General features: G+C 46.2%; 1 protein-coding gene across 2 annotated transcripts; it reads right to left on the bottom strand.

Moving 5' to 3' along the window:
• Positions 1 to 339: 339 nt before the first annotated feature.
• NOTUM (notum, palmitoleoyl-protein carboxylesterase) lies at positions 340 to 15,310 on the bottom strand. Of its 2 annotated transcripts, none has more exons than XM_027850055.1 (11): positions 14,830 to 15,310; positions 12,617 to 12,669; positions 12,340 to 12,435; positions 11,351 to 11,411; positions 11,110 to 11,168; positions 10,544 to 10,646; positions 8,908 to 9,099; positions 8,273 to 8,373; positions 5,838 to 5,985; positions 3,619 to 3,666; positions 340 to 3,492 (listed from the first exon to the last, which is right to left on the bottom strand). In XM_027850055.1, the coding sequence occupies exons 1-11, from the start codon at positions 15,219 to 15,221 to the stop codon at positions 3,183 to 3,185; spliced, it is 1,563 nt and encodes a 520-aa protein (XP_027705856.1). In that variant the 5' UTR covers positions 15,222 to 15,310; the 3' UTR covers positions 340 to 3,182. The 2 variants fall into 2 exon arrangements, with proteins under 2 accessions (XP_027705856.1, XP_027705857.1); XM_027850056.1 differs by having other exon boundaries at positions 8,908 to 8,979.
• Between the last annotated feature and the right edge of the window lie 4,696 nt (positions 15,311 to 20,006).

Raw genomic sequence — 20,006 nt, 5'->3', positions numbered from 1 at the left:
AGAACCTAGGACAATATTTTGCACATAGTAGGTGCATAATAAATGACTGTTCGATTGAACTAACAGAGTAAGCATTATCTGAAACTTGACAAAGTAGAACTTCCCACAAGAAGAAAAAAAAGGGGGCGGGCTTTGAACGTAAGAAAGTTACCTAAGGTGAATGCTGTTCTAATGACTGGATACCAAGGATGCCATAAACCTATTAAGAGATGATCCTCTAATCTTAGGCTTTCCAAGCCAGGCTTTAGGGAGGGTGTTAGGCTTCTCTTTGCTATCATCTCTTAAGGGGAAAACCAGTGGGAAACAAAGCTGCACTTTCAAATAAATAAGTTGGTAGGGTGAGGTTCTTTGGTTTTTTATTATTTAAAAAAAATATGTTACAAAACAATATCATTCATCTTATATTCTTGCTTATTTCCTTTTTTAAAAAATTAAAGTAATAAAAAAGTCACTTTATAAAACAATACAAAAGGGCATGAAAAGGCCTGGGAGGTGAGGATGGAAAGGGACTGAGATGGGACTTGTGGTGGAATTGAGGAATCCAGTGCTTTAGGCTCTGCCCCATGGACCAAAGGCTCTGGGAGGAAAGGGTAGGAAAGAATAACAGAGAAGTACATGATGGTGACAGAAGCAGATCCAGGAGGGGATCATGAGGATGTTGCTTCATTTGATGGGCAGCTAGTCTCCAGCCAAACTGCATTGGAAGCAATGGGAGGAAGAGTTGAGACCAGAGACCTCAGCCAGGGAAGGAAGGAGGAAGGGTGAATGGAAATGATGGGAACATTATAGGGAAAATGACTACTCCCTCCTAAAATTTTTGATAGAGAAAAAGGAAAGCCAAGTAGGGTCTGACATGAACCCTAGATTTTTGGAAAACAGAGTTCAAAGGGCTCAGAGAATAGACTGTGTAGGATCCTATGGACTAAAATTCCATAGGGGAAATCTACTCAGGAGAGATGAGACACTCTCAAGAATTTCTTAGTGACTGAAATCACAAGGGAAACAATTCCAATGAATAGAAATACATGTCGAAAGAGATCAATGTGTATATACTCTGGACTCACCAGCCAACTGAGATTTCAGAGATATGGAAGCAAGGGCAAGGGATAGAGGATGAATATAAGAACATGACACTGTCCCATAAATATAGCGTCAGGAGTGCTAAGTCTCACAATGGGCTGAGTCTAGCTCAGAAAGCAAAAGATCACCAAAAAAATAGTATTTAAAAAAACCATATTAGGAAAAAGGAAGATTAAATAGGAACTAGAATTGCTTCTTAGGTGGGGGGTATGTGTGGATGAAATAAAATAACTAGCAAGAGGAAGAAAGTAGGATTCTCTAATTCTAATTTTCTTTATGTTCTCTGACAAAGAGAATGAACTCTGAACTAATGATAACAGTAAAAATGACTAACAGAGAGTCGATGTCCAAGAGGAATAAGCAGAAAGTAAGATGTCCTTGATCAGTTGCAGTCCCATGGCCAAAATGGACTCTATCTTTGTGTCCTGAAGGGAGTACAAGTGACAGCAGAACCACTGTCAATAGTATTCGAAAGACTATGGAAAATGGGAGAAGTGTCATAGGACCAAGGAAAGGCAACTGTTATCCCAATTCAAAAAAAAAAAAGGGGTGGAAGAGAACAGTCTGCAGACTGTAGGCTAGTAAGTGTGACTTCAATTCCTGGGGAAACTCTAGAATTAAAGGAATGATCAGTGAATATCTAGAAAAGGAAACAGCAATCACAGAGAACCAGCATGGCTTCATCAAGAACACGTCATGCCACCAAATGTTATTTCTTTTTTTTTTTTTTAACAGTTACTGAAGTAGCAGGATTAAAATGCTGTGGGTATGATTTACCCAGATCTTAGTCAAGCATTTGATGAAATATCCCATGGTTTTCTTGTGGAAAAGTTGGAGAGATGTGGGTTAGGTAACAATACAATTAAATGGATGCAGAATTGAGTGGCCAGACTCAAAGAGGGGTCCTTCCTAGTTTAATGACAAAACTTAGAAGGAGGCATCCGGGAAAGTACCCCAGGGATCTGCACTTGGCCTTGTCCAATTAAATATTTTTATCTAGACAAAGTCATACTTATCAAATTTCTAGATGACACAAGGCAGGAATTTAAAGACAGCACTCTAAATGATAGGATCCAAAAAGATAGGCTAGACAGAAACCAATTGGGCGGAATCCAATAAGATTAAATTCAACAGAGATAAATGTAAAGACTTACCTTTTAGTTAAAGGAGTCAATTTCCAAAGGACAGGATTGGGCAAAAGGCATTGCTGGAAAACACTATGTTGGGGAAAGATATGGAGGTTCTGCTGGACTGCCAGCTTAAGTTGAGTCAGCAGTATGAGATGGCAGACAACAAAACTGACATAATCCTGATCTAGATTGAGAGGAATAAGGCATAAGAAGAGGAGTGGGCCTATATTCTCTGCCCTTGTCAGACCCTCTCTGGGATACTGTATTCAATGCTCGGTGACATAGTTTAGGATGCACTGAATAATGTTCAAGAGAAGGGCGATAAGGATGGTAAGAAGCCTGGAGTTCATGTTATGAGAGTTTGAGTGGAAGGACCTGGGAATCTTTAACCTGGAGAAGAGAAGACTTGGGGTGGGGTTAGGGATGAGGGAAACACATGACAGCTTCAAGTATTTGAAAGGCTGTCATACAGAAGATGGATTAGGTGTGTTCTGCTTGGCTTCAGAGGGCAGAAACAGAAGCAATGGGATGAAGTTACAAAGAGACAAATTTAGACACGAGGGAAAAAAATTTCCTAACAAAGCTATATAAAAGTGAAATTGGATGCCTCAGAAGGGGATGGATTCCCTTCCTACCCCCACTGGAGATCTTAGAGTAGGCTGGATGACCCATAGTGAGCATATTACAGTGAGGATTCTGTTAGGGGGTCATGGGTTAGGCTGGCCACTGAGGACCCTTCCAACTCGGAACATTCTGTGATTCCAAGTATCTCGAGGAAGGTAAAGAGGAGGCTTAGGGCTCTGTTGGTCCCAGTGGGACATATGTGTCTAGGTCCAAGGGGCATCGGGTACAGAGCAAGAATGTGAGCCTTATGGTGTGAGGTGAAGTGGAAGAAGGGAAGGAGGCAAAGGGTCTTCGGGGGGTCACCCTCTCCTGTGCTGGCCATGAATCATTTCCACATCCTGACTTCATTTAGCTCCCGCTGCTAAGCATCCCCAGCAGCTTGCTGGGCTCCAGCCCTTGCTGCTGGGCCATTTTCTGTACATCGAAGCCCATGTGCATGAGGAACTGGATTATGTTCATCTCTTGTCCCGTAAACTGGTCTCGGATGGTGGGACACGAGGGGTTGCAGTGGGGCCAGGGGCAGTTGTCAATGAGGTGGACAGGACAGCCCTTCAAGGGGGGGGCTTTGCCATTTTTGTTGCTCTCGTGAAGACTTCGGTCCCAGCAGTGAAGTGCTCGAGGCAGTGAGGTGCCCTTCACCTGAATGTCCGTCCAGTGGCTGCAAAGATGGAGGCACAGGTAAGCGGGGGAGGAGGCAGAAGAAAGCTGGGTGAGGAGAAGAGGCAAAGGGAAGCCTACAGGTTGAGGCCTCACACGAATTGAATTATTGTGTTGAGACACTTACTTTCGGATGATGATCTCATGGGACAGGCAGGCAGGGGCAAAGCTAGCCCTGTGTTGGGGAAGGGAGATATGATCAGTGATTATCAGTCACCACTGGTGCTGACTTCAACCCCCTTCTCACTACAATGTACCCAGATGTCCATTCTATGATCCATGCTCTTCAACCTGTCTCTCATGCCCTTGCACCAGCTCTTTGCCCCCTACATGTAGAATCGCAGATTTAGGGCTGGAAGGTACTTTGCAAGTAACCTAGTCCAATGCCCCCATTTTACAGATAAGGAAATAGAGGTGAAATGACTTGCCCAGGTTCACACAGCTAACAATCCATAGACCTGAGATTTGAACTTGGGTACTCTGACCCCAAATCCAGTGCGCTTTATGTTACACCACAATGTCACCAACTTCATTTTCTGCTGCTTTTCTACATAGATCTTTCTAGTTAGAGGCTGCTAGGTGGTACAGTGGATAGAGCACTGGGCCTTGGAGTCAGGAGGAGCTAAGTTCAAAGTCAGTCTCAGATATTTACTATCTGTGTGATCCTGGGCAAGTCACTTAACCTTTGTCTGCCTCCGTTACCTCAACTGTAAAATAGGGATGATAACAGCAACTACCTCCTAGGATTTTGTGAGAATCAAACAAGGTAATATTTGTAAAGTGTTCAGCACAATGGAGTAGCTGAATGGCACAATGGATAGAGCATAGGCCCCGAGTTCAAATCCTGGGCAAGTCACTTAACCCAGATTGCCTCCAAAAAAGTGTTTAGCAGAATGCCTGGCACATAGTAGACACTTAATAAATTCTTATTGCCTTCCATTCATATGAATCTGCTTACTGACCTCCACATGTGAACTTTGTTTTTCTTACATCAATGCTTTTGCACATGCTGTTCCCCATAAAAGGAGTATCTTTCCTCTCCTTTTTTCTCTAGTCCAGTGCTCTTTACCACTTTCAAATTTCGGTTCAAAATCTATTTCCTCTTGAAAGCCCTACCTGACTTACCATACCTAACCTCATTCCTCTACTGTGGACCTTGCTCAGCCCTTCTATAGGCACTCACTAAGTATTATTCTCCTATCTTCTCATTCGATTGTCTTTTAAAGAGTTTTCATAATCTAATAGATTGTGGGTTACTCAAAGACAGGAATTGTTTTGTTTTTGTCTGTTTTCCAACACAATGCTTTGTATACAATAGGTATTTAATAAATCTTTGTTGAACCTGATGAATTGAGCTGGGTACACATGATGGGAAATAATAATAAAACTAACATTTATACAGTGCTTACTAGGTACCAGGAACTCTGCTAAGAAATTTTTTTGGAGGGGGGGCTAGGCAATAGGGTTAAGTGACTTGCCCAGGGTCACACAGCTAGTAAGTGTTAAGTATCTGAGGCCGGCTGACACTCTATCCACTGAGCCACCTAGCTGTCCCTAAGAGTTTTCACAAATATTACCTCATTTGACCTTCACAACCCCAGAGAGGTTCAATTGTTGTTGGGGCAGCTAGGTGGCGCTATAGTGCACACAGTGCCAGGACTGGAGTCAGGAGTCTTCCTGAGTTCAAATATGGCCTCAGACACTGTGTGTCTGTCACTGTGTGACCTTAGGCAAGTCACGTAACTCTGCCTCAGTTTCCTCTTCTGTAAAATGAGCTGGAGAAGGAAATAGCAAACCAATTCTGTATCTCTGCCAAGAAAACTCCAAATGGGGTCGTGAAGAGTTGGACATGACTAAAAATGACTAAACAATATAAAATCTTATTTGATCTTCACAACAACCCTGTTGCTAATAAAATCCCCATTTTACAGTTGAGGAAACTGAGACAAACAAAGGTCAAGTGATTTACCCAGGGTTATAGAGCTAAGAAACATCTGAGGCTGGATTTAACCTCAGTTCTTTCCTGACTCTAGGCCCGGCACTCTATCTGGATGATTGATTCTGAGAGACTTTCCTAACCAGGGTACTCAGCACAAGGGTTTTCATACAGGGAGCACTAGAAGTAGTGGGTGATGATTGGCTCTCACCTGCCTCCACCCCTCTTTCTCAATTTAGGGCAAATATTTAATGTCCCTGAAGGTTCTTGCTTTCTCTGCTTGGCCACTCAGGAATTCAATGGTGGAGGATCTGGGCGTGGTGTCTAGCATACTGGGGTCGGCTACCCATATGTCCTTCTTGGTCCTGTCCCTCCCGTGTGTGCCCTCCCCCTACGCTGAAGACACTCACGACACATCCTTGAGTGTGTTCCGAAGCTCCCGGCCAAGGTTCTGGATATAGAGCCATTGCCCTTCCTGCACAGGCTGCCCGGTCAGATGCACATTGTCCACAGTCAGTTGGGCTTCATCAAACAGCCACTGTACCACGAACACAGGGCCTAGGACAGGGACATAGATTGGCTCAGAGTACAATCTACCTTGCCCCTCCTCCCCCCAAGATCCGCTCCTGCTTTTTCTCAGGGGCAACTCCAGGTATTCCCTCATATCCCTGACTAACCTTCTAACCTAGTATTAGGGGTGGGCAGTATTCATCGTCCTCTACCTACAACTCAAATTATTCCCATCTTTGGGACCATGCTCTAGCTCCACACCCTTCTCTTGGAAGGTCTTCCCAACTTTTTTCAGAAAAGGTTCATCTTCTCCTTGCTTCGAAATCTGACCATGAAGACTAATCTTCTCAGGAAGTTTACCCCGTTTCAATCACTCCTTTATCCTGCATTCCGACTCCATCCCACCCTCCCCATTTATTTGTACACAAATTCAATTTTCCCTTGTTTTAGGCTACAGAACCCTAGAACCATAGAATATCTGAACTAGAAGGGATCTAATGCGATCCCTTTATTTGACAGATGAGGAAACAGAGGCAAAGACAAGGAAAGTGATTTCCAAGGTCACACAGCTAGTTAAGTGGTAGAACTGAGACTTAAAACCAAGGCTCAGGACTCTAAATTCAAGAGTCCTTTCCATTCTACCACAATGCCTCTCTTACAACATAACACAGAACATTAGCGCTGAAAGGAAACTTAAAGAATTAGTGGCTTAATCCCAGGGGGGTGTTGGAATCAGCTCTAACTGGCTTGTTGGAGCCGACTGTTAAATTTTCAGTGCGAGTCTTGGAAACAGGCAATCACTACAAATCAGGCACTGTGTGGCTTGAGCTCAGCCCAAGTGCAGTAGAAGCTCTGGGAATAAGGTCACCACCAGGCTGGAGGCTAATAATAATAACAATAATAATTGGCATTTATATAGTGCTTTAAGGTTTGCAAAGTGCTTCACATTGATTATCTCATTTGAGCCTCATACTACCCCTTGCTTAAGTTCCAATTCCTTCTAAAAAACATCCTCAGTAGTTGTCATTCAGCCCTTGCTTAAACACCTCCATCCACTGGGGGCTGATGGACAGCTCCAGGTGCTGGCAATTTCTTGGTTCTTTGGAAGTATGCATGAAATCCTTTGAGGCATACCGGCCTCCTTAACCAAACAGTTCACATCCTATCTCAGATACTTCCTGGCTTGGCTGTGTGACCCTGGGCAATTGACAAATCCTCTGAGCTTTAGTTTCCTTATGTGAGACATGGGAACACTAATGCTCATAGTACTTACCTTGCAGGGTTATGGGGAGCTTTAAATGATAATGTGTACAAAAGTGCTTTATAAATTTTAAAGTACTATGTATATGTCAATTATTGATAGTGATCAAAAACAAAAACAATAATAATAAACTTTCTAAGGCTATAAATTGAAGGAGAAGGTACAGATCTGCATTGGGTTCCTCATTTGGAGCTCCCTACAGCAATCAAATCATATGTTCCATTTTTTTTTAAAAAAAGGATAAAAATGAGTGTGGGAACAGCTACATGGCACAGTGGATAGAGCACTGGCCCTGGAGTCAGCAGGACCTGAGCTGAAACCTGGCCTCAGACACTTATTAGCTGTGTGACCCTGGGCAAGCTACTTAACCCCAATTGCCTCCACATACAGAAAAAGTATGGCATTGTGGATAGAAAGCTGGTCTTAGAATCATCAGGAAGATATAGGTTCAAGTCCTGCCTCTGACAAATACTTGCTGTGTGACCAAGGAGGATAAGTCACTTAACCTCTTTGATAACTGTCCAAGTTATAGATGAGTTGCCTAGCTGCATCAAGGGAAGGAGTTTTCACTCTGAGCATTCCTTCTACACCAAGGAAATTACAGGCCCAGATTAAAACAAAACAAAACAATCCAGGAGCAGCTAGGTGGCGTAGTGAATAGAGCACTGGCCCTGGAGTCAGGAGGACCTGAATTCAAATCTGGCCTCAGACACAGAATACTCACTAGTTGTGTGACTCTGGGCAAGTCACTTAACCCCAATTGCCTCACCAAAAAAAAAACCCCCAAAAACAAACAAACACAAAATAATCCCCATGCACCAAAGAAACAAAACAAAATCTAGACTGTCAGCTCCCTGAGTGTAGGAACCAAGTCTTTTCCTTCCTCTGTATCCCTTAGACAACATACACAGTGAGTACTGACTCTCACTGACTATGAGCCCCACTCCACATTCCCATAACTTGATCTCTCAACTGCTTACTTCTACTCTGAATTTTCAGGGGGAGTAAATGGGGACTTTGGGGTCTTTTGCCATCATGCCTCCTCCTAAGCCCCAAGCTCCCACCCCTACTCACAGCGCAGGGTAGGGTAGATTTTGTATCCGAAGAAGCAGTTCCACTCCTCGCCTTCCTTGAACTGTAGTCGGCAGCGCTCGGGGACGACCCCATTCCAGTACCTGGAAGGTCAGGAGCTTTGGAATTAGGCCAGCTCCTGAGAACCTCTTCCAATATCTCAACTATGGGATGGGGGAAGGAGGATCCCACATAGGGTGACAGGTAGGTACTGTTCCCTCTAGTCAATTCTGGACTCATGCCACCATGACTGGAAGTGATAGATCCACCATTTCATAGGCACTCACCTCCCATCACTGGGGCCATGGGCCTGACCCATTGGCCTCTCCCAAACCCAAAGAACTCAACTGTTGGAATTTGTACCTAATTCAGCCTTTAGTACCACTAAGAGTCTCCCTCTAGGCTCTCATCCCTGACCTAGACTGGAAATGCAAGGCATTCCCAACTCCTAGTCCTGATTTGGGGTGTCATCCTTCAAGCCCCAGCCACACCATGGGCTACATGGGTTCTCAATATTGGGGAACAGGAGATCAAGGGGCAGTAATGTCTGAAGCTAAGGAAGGGGAAGGCATCTGGGCACCTGCAGCAGGATGTCAATAACTTGGGGAGGAGAGGTGGAGGGCAGAGGAGACTGTCACCTGATCCCTCGTCGGATGGCTTCCGTGGGTGCACAGGTGATGGTGTCAATGCAGTCTGTTCGGCGATACTGCCTGTTGTCCAGGAACCAACCAGAGTCAGCCAGGCCCCGAACTTGGATGGCTGAATAGCCCAACTCCTCTAACTGCTCTGCAACCCGGTCCACATTCAGAAGAACCCCAGTCCCCCCAGCACTGTGAGTGAGGGAGAAGACACATGGGTAGCTGATACAGCCAAGCAGATAAGCAGGGTCATTTCTAAAAAGGTCACTTAGCCCTGGGGTCATTGTACATTTTGATGTCATTTATTTTAATAGAGCCATTAGAAAAGGCCCTGAATTTGGCAATGGTAGTTGTAGAATTGAATCCTGAATGGATCTGCTACTCACTACCCATGTGAATTGGGACACATTACTTCCTATCACTGAGCCTGTTTCCTCTCTGCAAAATGATAGGATTGGACAAACGTCTCCAAGAAGAGATATGAGAAGATGCCACCTCCCTCATTCCTTGGCAGAAGTAGGAGAGCCATAGGTATTGCACACATTTTCAGACTTTTAAGATGTACTGATCAGTTTTACTGATTTTTTTCTCTTCTTTTTCTTTTAAAAATATTGTTATATAAGATGGCTCTTGGAGGGGGGGAGGAATTATGGTAAATTTCTGGGAGAAATTCTGATAAAGTAAAAAAAATCAGGTTAGTCCAACAAGCATTTATTAAGTGTCTACTACAATGCCAGGCACTGTGCTAAGCACTGAGAATACAAATACAAAAACAAAACAAAACCAAAACCACAACCCAACAACAAATATATCAATCAAATTAATTTTTAAAAAATAATAGGAATAGACTAGATGATTTCTATGGTCCCTTTCAACTCTAAATTCAATGATTTTATGATCTCTCTGTCTCCCTCTCTCTGTTTCTCTTCCTCTCTCTCTCTTCGCTCCTTCTATCCCATACTCTCTCAGCTTGTATTCATGTTTAGTATTATGCTTCTTCCCTGAAGTAAGGCAGTGTGGGACAGTGGAAAGAGGACCATCCTGGGAATGGAGAGACCTGGATTCTACTCTTAGCTCTCTGTCACTAGCAGTATCCCTTCTTCTGAGCCCGCTTTCTCATTTGTAAAATCAGGGAGTTGAATTAGGTGATCTCTAAAGTCCTGTGAAAATCTTGCAGGTCAAGTGCCAGGAGCAAGACCTCACCATTTTCAAGGGCACACATATTCCTAAAACTAGAGTTCACAAACTGTGTTTCACTAGAGGTCCACAAACCTAAAAATATAGGTCACTAATCCCAACTAGTGTGCTTACCTAGAATAGTTAGCCAATTGGCCCAAAAAAACTCAAAACAGAGGCTTTTACTGGGCTAGCATCAAAAGAATAGTAGTAACAAATATAATAAATGTAACATGTACCTTTCAAAAAAAAAAGTCCTGTGAAGCAAAATATTTGAGCTTTGGCCACACAGGGTCCTTCCTCTTACCTCACCTCAGTCCTTTGTTCTGTACGCCATCCCACTCCCAGTTTAATGCAATGCCTGGGATGGTTAACAGCTTTCTTCAGTCATTTCCCCTACGTTCTATATATTCTGTCCCCTTCCCTATGTTAGCCTCATGCTCCTCTCCCTGGTACTCACCTGCTTCCAGCCAGCAGCAGTACCTTGGCACTGGTCAACCCTTTGCCCAGGAGCTCTCGAACCACCTCCTGGATAATAAGGGCCCCCATGAAAGCATATTCATCTGTAAATCAAAGGATGTGTCTCTGCTTTAGGAAAGCATTATTACTTATTGGACAGGGAGAAAATAGGATCTTTCCCATGTCTCCCCTGCCCTACCCCAATGAAGGGCCTGGGCTTCATCCATTAAAGTTTGGCTATCCCTCACTTGGAAAACTGGGTTCTTTGGAAATTTCAAGTCTGAGTAGGCAAGGCCATACTAAGATTCCCATATCTTGAAGACAAAACCATGTCTATTCACTAGGGAGAACTGTGCCCCACAAAAAACAGGACCTCTGATGTAAGCCCCTTGCCTAAACGAGGAAGATGGTATTAGGGACAAATACCCAGGGGGATATTTAAGTAGATTTAGGACTAAGGAAATCAGGGCTGGGTTAGAATAACCATGGGTCTCCCTATGACCATGAAGGGAAAGAGAGAAAAAAAGGAGAGAAGAAGGAAAGGGACAGAAGGGGAAGAAAACTCACTGGTTTCAGACTTGGAGGAGGCTCCACTCCAGACATCACTGGAGCAATAGGGGATGAAGCTGCCAAAGACAAAGTTGGTAAGACTGGCAAAAAGTAGTATTTCCCTATTTCAAGCTGACACCTCCCCTGGGAAGCTCAAATTCTGTTTTTCTGTTGGGCATGTGTTGAAAATTTCTCAGTGCTGTGACTCCACCCCATCTCTCTCAGGGAATAATCCCTACCCCCCATACTTATTCCTTACACCATGTTGGCATTCCACCAATGGGGATTCTCCTCTGGTTGAGATGAGAGGATACCGGTACCTAGATGGGAAGGGAAAAAAAACAGTGAGACTTTTAGTCAAGCTTGAAGATCTTGATAGAAGGTGTGGAGATATATTGGCATAGGGAGAGGTCAATTTGGGCCCTAAGGATAGTGAGGTGTTAGAACAGGTGGTACCTCTAGCCTAAGACAAACACTAACTGTGTCAGGATGAGAAAACAGAAAGTCAAATCACTTTGTGTCTTTGCTTCATTATCATTATCAAAGGGTGTTTGGTAATCTTGTAAAAGTTTAGGAAATACGGGAGGTTAGGAATAATGGGAAAGGACTTTGCAGATAGAGAATGCTTCTCTGAGGATCTAAGGAGAAGCCCTTTTAGGAAGACTAGTTTAAGAAGTTGATGATTGGAGGGGGGGGCGTGTATCTAGGTGGTGCAGTGGCTAGAGCTCTGGCCTTGGAATCAGGAGGACCTGAGTTCAAATATGACCTCAGACACTTGATGTTAGCTGTGTGACCGTGAGCAAATCACTTAACTTCGATTGCCAAAACAAAACAAAAAAAAGTTAATGATGACAGTACTTCTCATTTCTTTAGGGCAAAGACCTCAAAATGTTAGGTGCTTCCCTTTCACAGCTGCAAAAATTGAGGCATTGACAGAGTCATAGCAAGTCAGCAATAGAATTGAAACCAGTCAATTCTCTTGCTTCTCTATATGCTACCCCTGGGAGAAGCCATGGAGTCAGGGTTAGACAGTGGGGAGTCACCTAGTACCAACCCTTCTTCAGGGAGAGAGGAGAGGGAAGAGACAGGCAATGGAACTGAGGTTTGGATAGGGAATAGGAGAACAGGGTAGGGGTCCAGAGTCCAAGGAGAATAGTGGGAGGGAAGATGGAGGAGAGGCCACATCAAAAGGAGGGTAAAGGAAAAGGCAGCCATGCAAAATGAAAGGGGGTGTATGTGACTGCTGACCTGTGCGAGTTCTTGGCCAGTCTTTGGAGCTCATAAGACGCCTCATGGTGTCATAGCGAGAATCGCAGTTTTCCCGGTTAAAGCAATACCAGCCGCCTGCCAGGTCAGACACATATTCAATACCCTGTGGTTTGGGCCAGCCACCCATCCCTCCTTCAACAGGTCCCTCTCTCACTCTCATTCTTCACCCTCTTTGGATTCCCCAGTTCCTAGAGCCTTTTCTTCCTCTCTTTTCCTACCCTCTTCCTCCCACCCCCACCTCCACCCCAAGACCCACCTTCCAAAAAGAGCAACCAGCGCCGGCTGCCCTTAGACTCCTTGAGGTAGTAGCTGTAAAAGAAATAGGGTTGGTAGGTCAACTAGGTCTTCCCTGACCCTCTATAGCCCTGGGATGCCAGGTAAGAAAGGGTTATTCCACCTGTCACTAAGGGAGGGCAGTCTTGTGCCACACGGGGGCGCAAGAGACTAGGTAAACCTGTAGCCAAGCTGAAGTTTAAAACCTTTGAGAAGAGCAAGGATTTGGAAAGGACAGAAACAGGTCTCCTGGGGCTAGTCTTAGGGAAGAAGTTAGGGCAGGTCCAGGTTCCTTACACCCTGGAGGGCCGAGGCAGCTCAAAGGAAGGGTTGTCGAGGGAAGACAAAAGGGTGTTACTGTTCTAATGAAAAGAACCCTTAAGAAGCAATACAAAACTTTTGTTCCCATGCCAGCTCTGAAACAAACTACCTTTGTGACCTTGGGCAATTCGTTTGACCTCTATGGTCTCGTTTCTTAGCTATAAAATAAAGAAGATAATACCTTGCTCTTCATGGCCTACACTTGTGATGGAAACTTGAGAATATGCTAAAAAGTTTCGTTCCACATTGTAGCGTTGTCACTAGGGGAAGGAAGTAATGGGCACATGCTCCATTAACCTCCATCTACCCTAGAGTAAAAACTGAAGAAGGGAAAAGACAGTGGCGTGAGTATTCCAGCCAGTCAGAGGTGTAGTTAGGAAGGACAAACATAGTGCCAAGAGAAGAAAAGTTGGGGAAGGTAGAACAGAAAAGAATGAAGGAGAAGAGTAGGAAAGAGAACTAGAGTAGGAAATCCTGGTTGAATTTTGCTCACTGACCTCATCACCACCCTCTTCCTCATGGCTGCTTGTCTGCTGTGTCCCATGCTGTTGCCGTGTGTATGTCCAGTCTTTTCTCTTCCCTTCCACCCCTACCCCCATTAACCAGGGATCTCTGCCAGGGCAATGACAGTATCTCCTCCTCCTCCTTACCTCCAGTCCCCAAGGCTGTGCACTTCATGGATATTCAGTTCATGGAGTTGATAGACATTTGGTAAGCAGCTGTTGATCATGACTGTCACTAATTTGCTGCATAATCTTCAGCAAGTTACTTTACCTTTGAGCCTCATTTTCTGGCTCTCAATATTCACAGATTCCTGTCCTAGTTTACCTTCATTCTCCTCTAGGTACTAGTAATGGCATCTCCCTTTCTTCCCCTGCCCCCAAATACACACAGTTATGCTCTCTCACCCTAGAGGGAGAAATAATATCCCTAATGTCAGTTACACAGTGTTAGAAAGTATTGGAATCTCTGGACTCCAATTTACACTATGACGGGCATTGGGGATACAGACAATGGGTCCACTTCTTTTTCTGGGTATTCATTAGCCAAGCCAGGTGGACTAATGAATTAGTCTTCAGAAAAAGGGGTGCTCCTGTGGCTGATTTTCTTCTCTATAGTACCCTCATTTCTTCATATGGAAAGGGAACTGAATGTATTCCTAAAGTATCTTGGCACCCTTTCTTGGAAGCAACTGACTTTCTTGTAGGGAAACTGAGTGATTATTTCTCTTCTCTCATTAATCTTTTTCCCCCCCATGTATTGGAGAAGGCAAAGGAGAAGGAGTAGATTCAGGAGTTCTAATACTTTAACATCCCGGGCTCCTTGTGCTAAAGTGGACTTTGAGGCTTCAAAGTCTAGGGTCTTTCCCTAAGTATCATAAGCTGGGGAAAGTCTGACGGATTCTTTTTACCTGGAGTCTTCTCCAGGAAAAGGGATGGAATTAGGACCAGAGAGGGGAGGACTCCCCCTCACTTTCTCCCCCCTCTTTCTTGGGGGTAAAAACTCCAGGGTCTCTAAAGGAAGAGCAGAGCAAAGTCTTCTGCTACTACAAAATGGATTGGGGGGTGGGTGGAGGGAAGAGGAGGATGTATGGGGGGGTGGAGTGGGGGCAGAGACTACGGTGTGGGATGGGCCGAGATCCTGCTTCTGTTCTCTCGTCGTTTCCTTTGGAGAAAGAAGGCTGAGACCGAGAGGGGAGAGAAGGCTGAAACCGCGTCCACCTGCCGCTGAAAAGAGTGGAGTTGGGAGAGATCTGCAAACTGGGGAGAGGTGAATGTGCTCGAGACCTGAAGGGCCTGGAGTGACCGGGATCGTGGAACTAGGGGGTGGGGGAAGAGGAGAAAGAGAGGGGGTCCAAGCTCTGGAGTCACTTACCCCGCGGGGCTGCCGTCATTACAGGTCACCGAGGTGTTGAGCAGGAGGTGAAGCCGCAAATCCTCATCCAGCTTTTGAGCGGAACAGGGATACAGGGACTGCGCCAGACTCTTGATCTGAGACATGAAGCTGTCCATGTTGCCCTCCACAGCCGTGAAGTCCAGTGGGAAGCTCTCCACTGGCTGCCCTGCCACCTCGCCCAGCTCACGGCCAGGAAGCGCCTGGGGTTGGGGCTGAGGCTGAGACTGAGGCTGAGACGGAGGCGGCTGCGGCTGCTGCTGCTGTTGCTGCTGCTGCTGACCACGCCGTCTCCAGGTTTTCCTTCCCTCGCTGCCGGGGCCCCAGTGCAATAAGCCCAGGAGCAGCAGCACTCGCACCGCTCTTTGGCCCATGCCAGCGTTGGTCCTGTCTTTTCGGGGCCACCTGCAGGGGAAGCGGATCAGCGGGTGAGCCCCAGCGGACTTTGAAACCCAAACTGGGGCGCCGCAGGGTCGGTAGTAGTCCCACTGCCCTGGACTGGGCTCTGGGCTCCAGCCGGATCCCCGCTCTTCCGAAGAGACTGTCCTTCCCGGGGTGCCCAGACACTGCGCCCCACCGTATCTCTGGTGGGATCCGGACGCTGCGCGGGGCTGCTAGGCGTCGAAGCGTTCTCCGTGACCCCGGGGCCCGGTCCCCTCGCCCCCAGCTGGGTCTGAGCACAGAGTAGCCTCTACTTGGGCTAGGCTGGGTTGGGCTGGGCTGGGCTGGGCTAGGCTATCCCAGGCAGATGCTTACTCTGTCCCCGCACCCTGCTCCCCGCGCCCTGCTCCCAGCTCCGCGTCTAGAGGAGGGCAGTTCTGGGTCTGGGTGCTTTGGCTCGGTCCCGCTCCAATGAGCGGCGGGGGCAGAGCCTGGGCGTAGTTTTGCGGGGCCCGCGGCTGTCCCGGTGCCCACGCGTTAGATGTGCAGCCACCGCCTCCCCGGCCTTCACGGAGCTCAGGGGCGGGGGTGTGGGGGGTGTGTGTCTGGGGTGGGGGTGGCGGGGGAGGCGGTGATCTCGCTTTTTTCTAGGCGGAGGCATCGTCTTTTCTTCCCAAACCGCAAACATGACAGAGGGGGCCTGGATTACCCCGCCGTGACCGCCGGAGGCGCTCCCGGCCCCGGCTTGGTGTGGGGCAGCGCGGCTGTGGCTCCCAGCGCTGCCACAGCGGCTCCCATTAAGGGAAAGCCAGCCAGGCGCCTTTTCCCTTCCCCGCCCCCCTCCCCACGGGGGGCGGGGGAAGAAGTAAGGAGGGGATTGTTTTTACGGGAAGGTGGGGGGAGTCACCTGCGGAAAGGAAATTAACTCCCTCCCTCCACCTCCACCCTCCTGAGCAGCTAAAAGCTGGCGGTAAAAAACATCGCCCAGGGCGGAACAAAACTTGGAGACTGGAGATCGCTGGGGCTCCATCCCAGTTCATTCCTCTCACCTCAAGTTTGGAGAGCGGTCCCTAAAAGGTTGAGGGAGGGCACAGCTGGAGAGCGCACCTGGAGCAACAGGACAATGACATCCCTGGAACCCTCTAATCTCCCCCAGGCCCCCCCCCACTTCTGCCCGCCTGCCCAAAGCGCAGCTCGGGCAGCACCTGGGGGCGCTGGCATTTTCAGAGCGCCAGCAACATCTGGAGGGAGGGGTGATTCGCTGCTTTAGCTCTCGGGTCTTCTAGGCTTGAAGATTCCGCAGAGAGCTGTGCTCCCCAAGGTTGCGGACCCTCGTCCCCTCCCCCATTTGCCTATCAGGATTTGGGATTCGGCTCCTAGGACTGTCTCCTGGACACCCCCGCCCATCCACCCTGGGCATGATACAAGTCCCTAGCTCCTGGCTTACGGGAGCCCCGAGCTCACCGCTGGCTATACCCTGCACGGAGTTGCCCTGCTGTTGGGGCTCCCAGTCCACTGGCTTTTTCCTTCCCTCCCTCTCCCTCCTACCTCCCCCCCCTCTCGGCTCCGCTCTCCCCTCTGGCGCTGGCGGACAGCAGCCGGGGACTTTTATCTAGCCAGGGCCCCCGGATCAAAGCGACGGCTGCCACGGGTTTCTCTGAGTCTTGGGGGTGGGGGGAGTAATAGGCATCCGAGCCAGGATAGAGGGTGGGAGGGGGAGAGAATGGACAGGTGTGACCCGGAGCAAGAGTGCTGGAGCAGTTGGGGGTGGGGGGGGAAGGCTCCCTCAGGTCACGCAGGAACAGATACCTCCCCTAATCCCGATGAGAGCAAGCCAGGATCTGCCTGAGCTGAATCTTGGCAAAGGTTTTTTGGGGGAAACCGTGTTGGAAAACCCTAACGCCAATGATATAAAGAACTATTTGATACTACTTCTCAGTGCCCTCTGAATGACCTTTCATCCTGTCTTGATTGACTGAGGAATTTTCCTCCCCAGCCCCACAGTCCTCAGAATTCAATGCCACAGGATCAAAAATTTATAATTGGGAAGGAATCTTAGAGGCCATCTAGTCCAACCATTTCATTTTCCAGATAAGGTAAACTGAGGTCCGGGAAGGTTGAGTGATTTGTCCAAAGCCACTCCGTTAATAAATGGCAGATCTAAAATTAGAAGCCAGATCCTCTGACCCCAAATACTGTGCTCTTTCCACAAGGTCACACAAGGTAGATTGCACGTGGCAAAGCTGGGCTTTCATCTGACCTCTGACTCTGGGACAACGCAATGGAAAGAAAGCTGGGCTGGAAGCCGGGAGCCCTGTTACCAACTCTACGTGACCTTAGCCAAGCTCTTTCTCCTCCTTTTAAGTAAAATGGGGACTTGGGGATAGCTGTTCCCTAAGGGACCCCACTCCACTCCCTCCAGCTCTAACATTTAGCCATTTATTGCATACATAGCATGCCTACTGGCAGCTAGGTGGCACAGGTGGATTGAGTACTGGGCCTGGACTCAGGAAGTCCTGAGTTCAAATCCAACTTCAGACACAAACTCGCACTGGGACCTTGGGCAAGTCACTTAACCATTACTGTTTGCCTCAGTTTCCTCATCTGTAAAATGAGCTGGAGAAGAAAATGGCAAACACTCCAGTATCTTCAGAGAAGATACTGGCATCACCAAGAGTTAGACAAGATTGAACTGCACACATAGGAGAAGTTGACAGTAATGGAGACATTATTACTTTCTTCCCCAACTCTCCTGGCACTGGAGCACATGTAATCCTAGGAACCAGTTACATTAAGTGTTTAATAGTTTAGGTTGGGTAATCACTGGTCCTTTAACTTACTCAGTATAACATTTAAAACATTTTTTGTACTTTTTTTTGCATCACTTCCATTTACAAAATATCCCTTCCCCCTACTCCATTCAAAATGCCCTCTCTTATAACAAATAATTAAAAAAAGAAAGAGAGGGGAAAAGGATCTTAGCAAAGCTAAGTTCTTAGAGGGTAAAAGCATTTTTAGCATGAACTGAGTCTAACAGTGTATGCAGTATTCTACACCCATAGTCTCTAACCTTTTATCAAATGAGATTACATGTAAAGCGCTTTGCAAACCTTAAAGCACTATACAAATGCTAGCTATTATTATTAGCTATTGTTAAGGAAGAGGTACATTTTCATGTCCATAAATCTGGTCATTATAATGACACAAAAACTCAGTTTCTATTTTCTTTGTTATTGGTCTTCCCATTTGCGTTGTTCTGTCATATTCGACTCTTCATGACCCCATTTGGGGTTTTCTTGGCAAAGATACTGGAGTGGTTGACCATTTCCTCATTTTTACAGATGAGGAAACTGAGGCAAACAGGGTGAAGTGACTTGCCCAGGGTCACACAGCTAGTAAGTGTCTGAGGCTGGATTTGAACTCAAATCTTTCTGATTCTAGGCCCAGTGCTCTACCCACTGGGCTACCTAATTGCCCTACATTGTTTATTATATTATATTATATTATATTATTACAGTTATTGGGCATATTGTTTTCCTGGTTCTGCTTACTTTGAATTACTTCACTTCAGCCTTCTCAAAATTTTCTGTATTCTTCATATTCATTGCTTCTTACAGTAAAATAACATTTTGTTACATTTATGTACCGCAATTTGCTCAGCCATTTTTCAGTCAATGGCCATCTACTTTGTTTCCAGTTTCTTGCAAAAAGTACTACTATAAATATTTCAAAGTATATGGTAACTTTTTTCCTATTTTGATTTCCGAGATATATACCTAGCAGTAGAATCTCTGGGTCACTGGGTATAGCATGTTAACCGCTTGCTTATGTAAGGGCATCTCCTTTGTAGACTTCAGCAAAGTTTTTTTTTTTAAATGGTAATTTTTATTTATTTTTTTGTTTGCAACATTTACTTCCACGAGATTTTGAGTTCCAAATTTTCACCCCATCTCGCCCCTCCCCGTCCCCCAAGATGGCATGCATTCTAAATACCCCTTCCCTTAGTCTGCCTTCCCTTCTATCTCTCCCCTCCTTCTCTTATACCCTTCCCCTTCAATTTTCCTGTAGGGCAGCATGGATTTCTGTACCCCATTTCCTGTATTTCTTATTTCCCAGTTGCATGTGAAAACATTTTTTTAAAACGTGCTTTTTTTAAACTTTGGGTTCCAAATTTTCTCCCTTCCTCCCTCCCCACCCACCCTCATTGATAAGGCAAGCAACTAAATATAGGTTATATATGTGCAGTTATGCAAAACACTTCCATAGTAGACATGCTGTGAAAAACTAACTGTATTTCCCTTAATCCTATCCCACCCCCCATTTATTCTATTCTTTCTTTTGACCCTGTCCCTCCTCAGAAGTATTTGCTTCTGATTACTGCCTTTCCCAATCTGCCCTCCTCTCTATCATCCCCCTACTCTCTTGTCTCCTTCTCCCCCTATTTTCCTGTAGGGTAAAACAGATTTCCACACCCAACTGAGTATGTATGTTATTCCCTCCTTAAGTCAAAACCTATGAGAATAAGATTCACTCCTTTCCTCTCACCTTCCCCCGGTTTCCCTCCACTGTAAGAGCCTTATCTTTTCTGTTTTTTTGTGAGATAATTTATCCCGTTCTACCTTTCCCTTTCTCCTTCTCCTAGTATAATCCTCTCTCACACCTTAATTTTATTCTCCAGCTATGACCCCTTCATCTTCAACTCACCCTGTGCCCTCTATCTATCTATCCATCTATCTATCTATCTATCTATCTATCTATCTATCTATCTATCTATCTAT

Source organism: Vombatus ursinus, unplaced genomic scaffold (assembly GCF_900497805.2).
Source record: "Vombatus ursinus unplaced genomic scaffold, bare-nosed wombat genome assembly UNPS02008996.1, whole genome shotgun sequence".
Lineage (NCBI taxonomy): Eukaryota > Metazoa > Chordata > Mammalia > Diprotodontia > Vombatidae > Vombatus > Vombatus ursinus.
The sequence above is the reverse complement of the archived record's forward strand: the minus strand, read 5'-3'. Positions and strand labels throughout refer to the sequence as shown.